This window comes from Gavialis gangeticus, unplaced genomic scaffold (assembly GCF_001723915.1).
Source record: "Gavialis gangeticus isolate Ggan-Ray unplaced genomic scaffold, GavGan_comp1, whole genome shotgun sequence".
NCBI lineage: Eukaryota > Metazoa > Chordata > Crocodylia > Gavialidae > Gavialis > Gavialis gangeticus.
The window spans coordinates 201,663,857-201,664,278 of NW_017728992.1; the positions used below are offsets into that span (position 1 = coordinate 201,663,857).

At 79.4% G+C, this 422-nt stretch overlaps 1 protein-coding gene across 3 annotated transcripts in view; it reads right to left on the reverse strand.

The window, feature by feature from the left end:
• Positions 1-76, reverse strand: part of AGO2 (argonaute 2, RISC catalytic component) — a 95,851-nt gene extending 95,775 nt beyond the window's left edge. For 2 of the 3 annotated variants that reach the window (XM_019528208.1, XM_019528207.1), the window contains exon 1: positions 13-75. In XM_019528208.1, coding sequence (XP_019383753.1) covers positions 13-46 — 34 coding nt within the window. In that variant the 5' untranslated portion in view covers positions 47-75. Of the gene's footprint in view, positions 1-12 lie in introns of all 3 variants that reach the window. The other variant, XM_019528210.1, reaches the window with a different exon arrangement.
• Between the last annotated feature and the right edge of the window lie 346 nt (positions 77-422).

A 422-nucleotide genomic window follows, 5' to 3' on the forward strand; every position in this document is an offset into this window, starting at 1 on the left:
AGGCAGACTCACCCGGCCCGGCGGTAGCGGCGGCTCCCGGGTACATGTCTCCGTGCGCGGCGCGGCGCCTCGCTCTGTCCGGGGCAGCGGGACCGAGCCGGGAGCCGGGCGGGTCAGCGGGGCCGCGGAGGGGGAGGAGCCGCCTGGTCACGTGGAGCCCGCGGAGGGGGCGGGGGCCGACGAGGGGGAGGAGCCTCCGGGTCACGTGGAGCCCGCGCCCCGCCCCGCCGGCGGGAAAAGGCCCCTCCCCCCGGCCCGCAGGAGATGGGGGGGGGAGCTACGTGGGGTGGGGCGCGGGGTAGCGCCTCGTCACTGGGCGGAGACAGCGGGAAGGGGGGGCGGCGCCGTCAGGAGCCCTCCCGCCCCGGAGCGCTGCCAGGAAGCCGCACAGGGGGCGCGTCGCTTCTCTCGGCCAGGGCTCT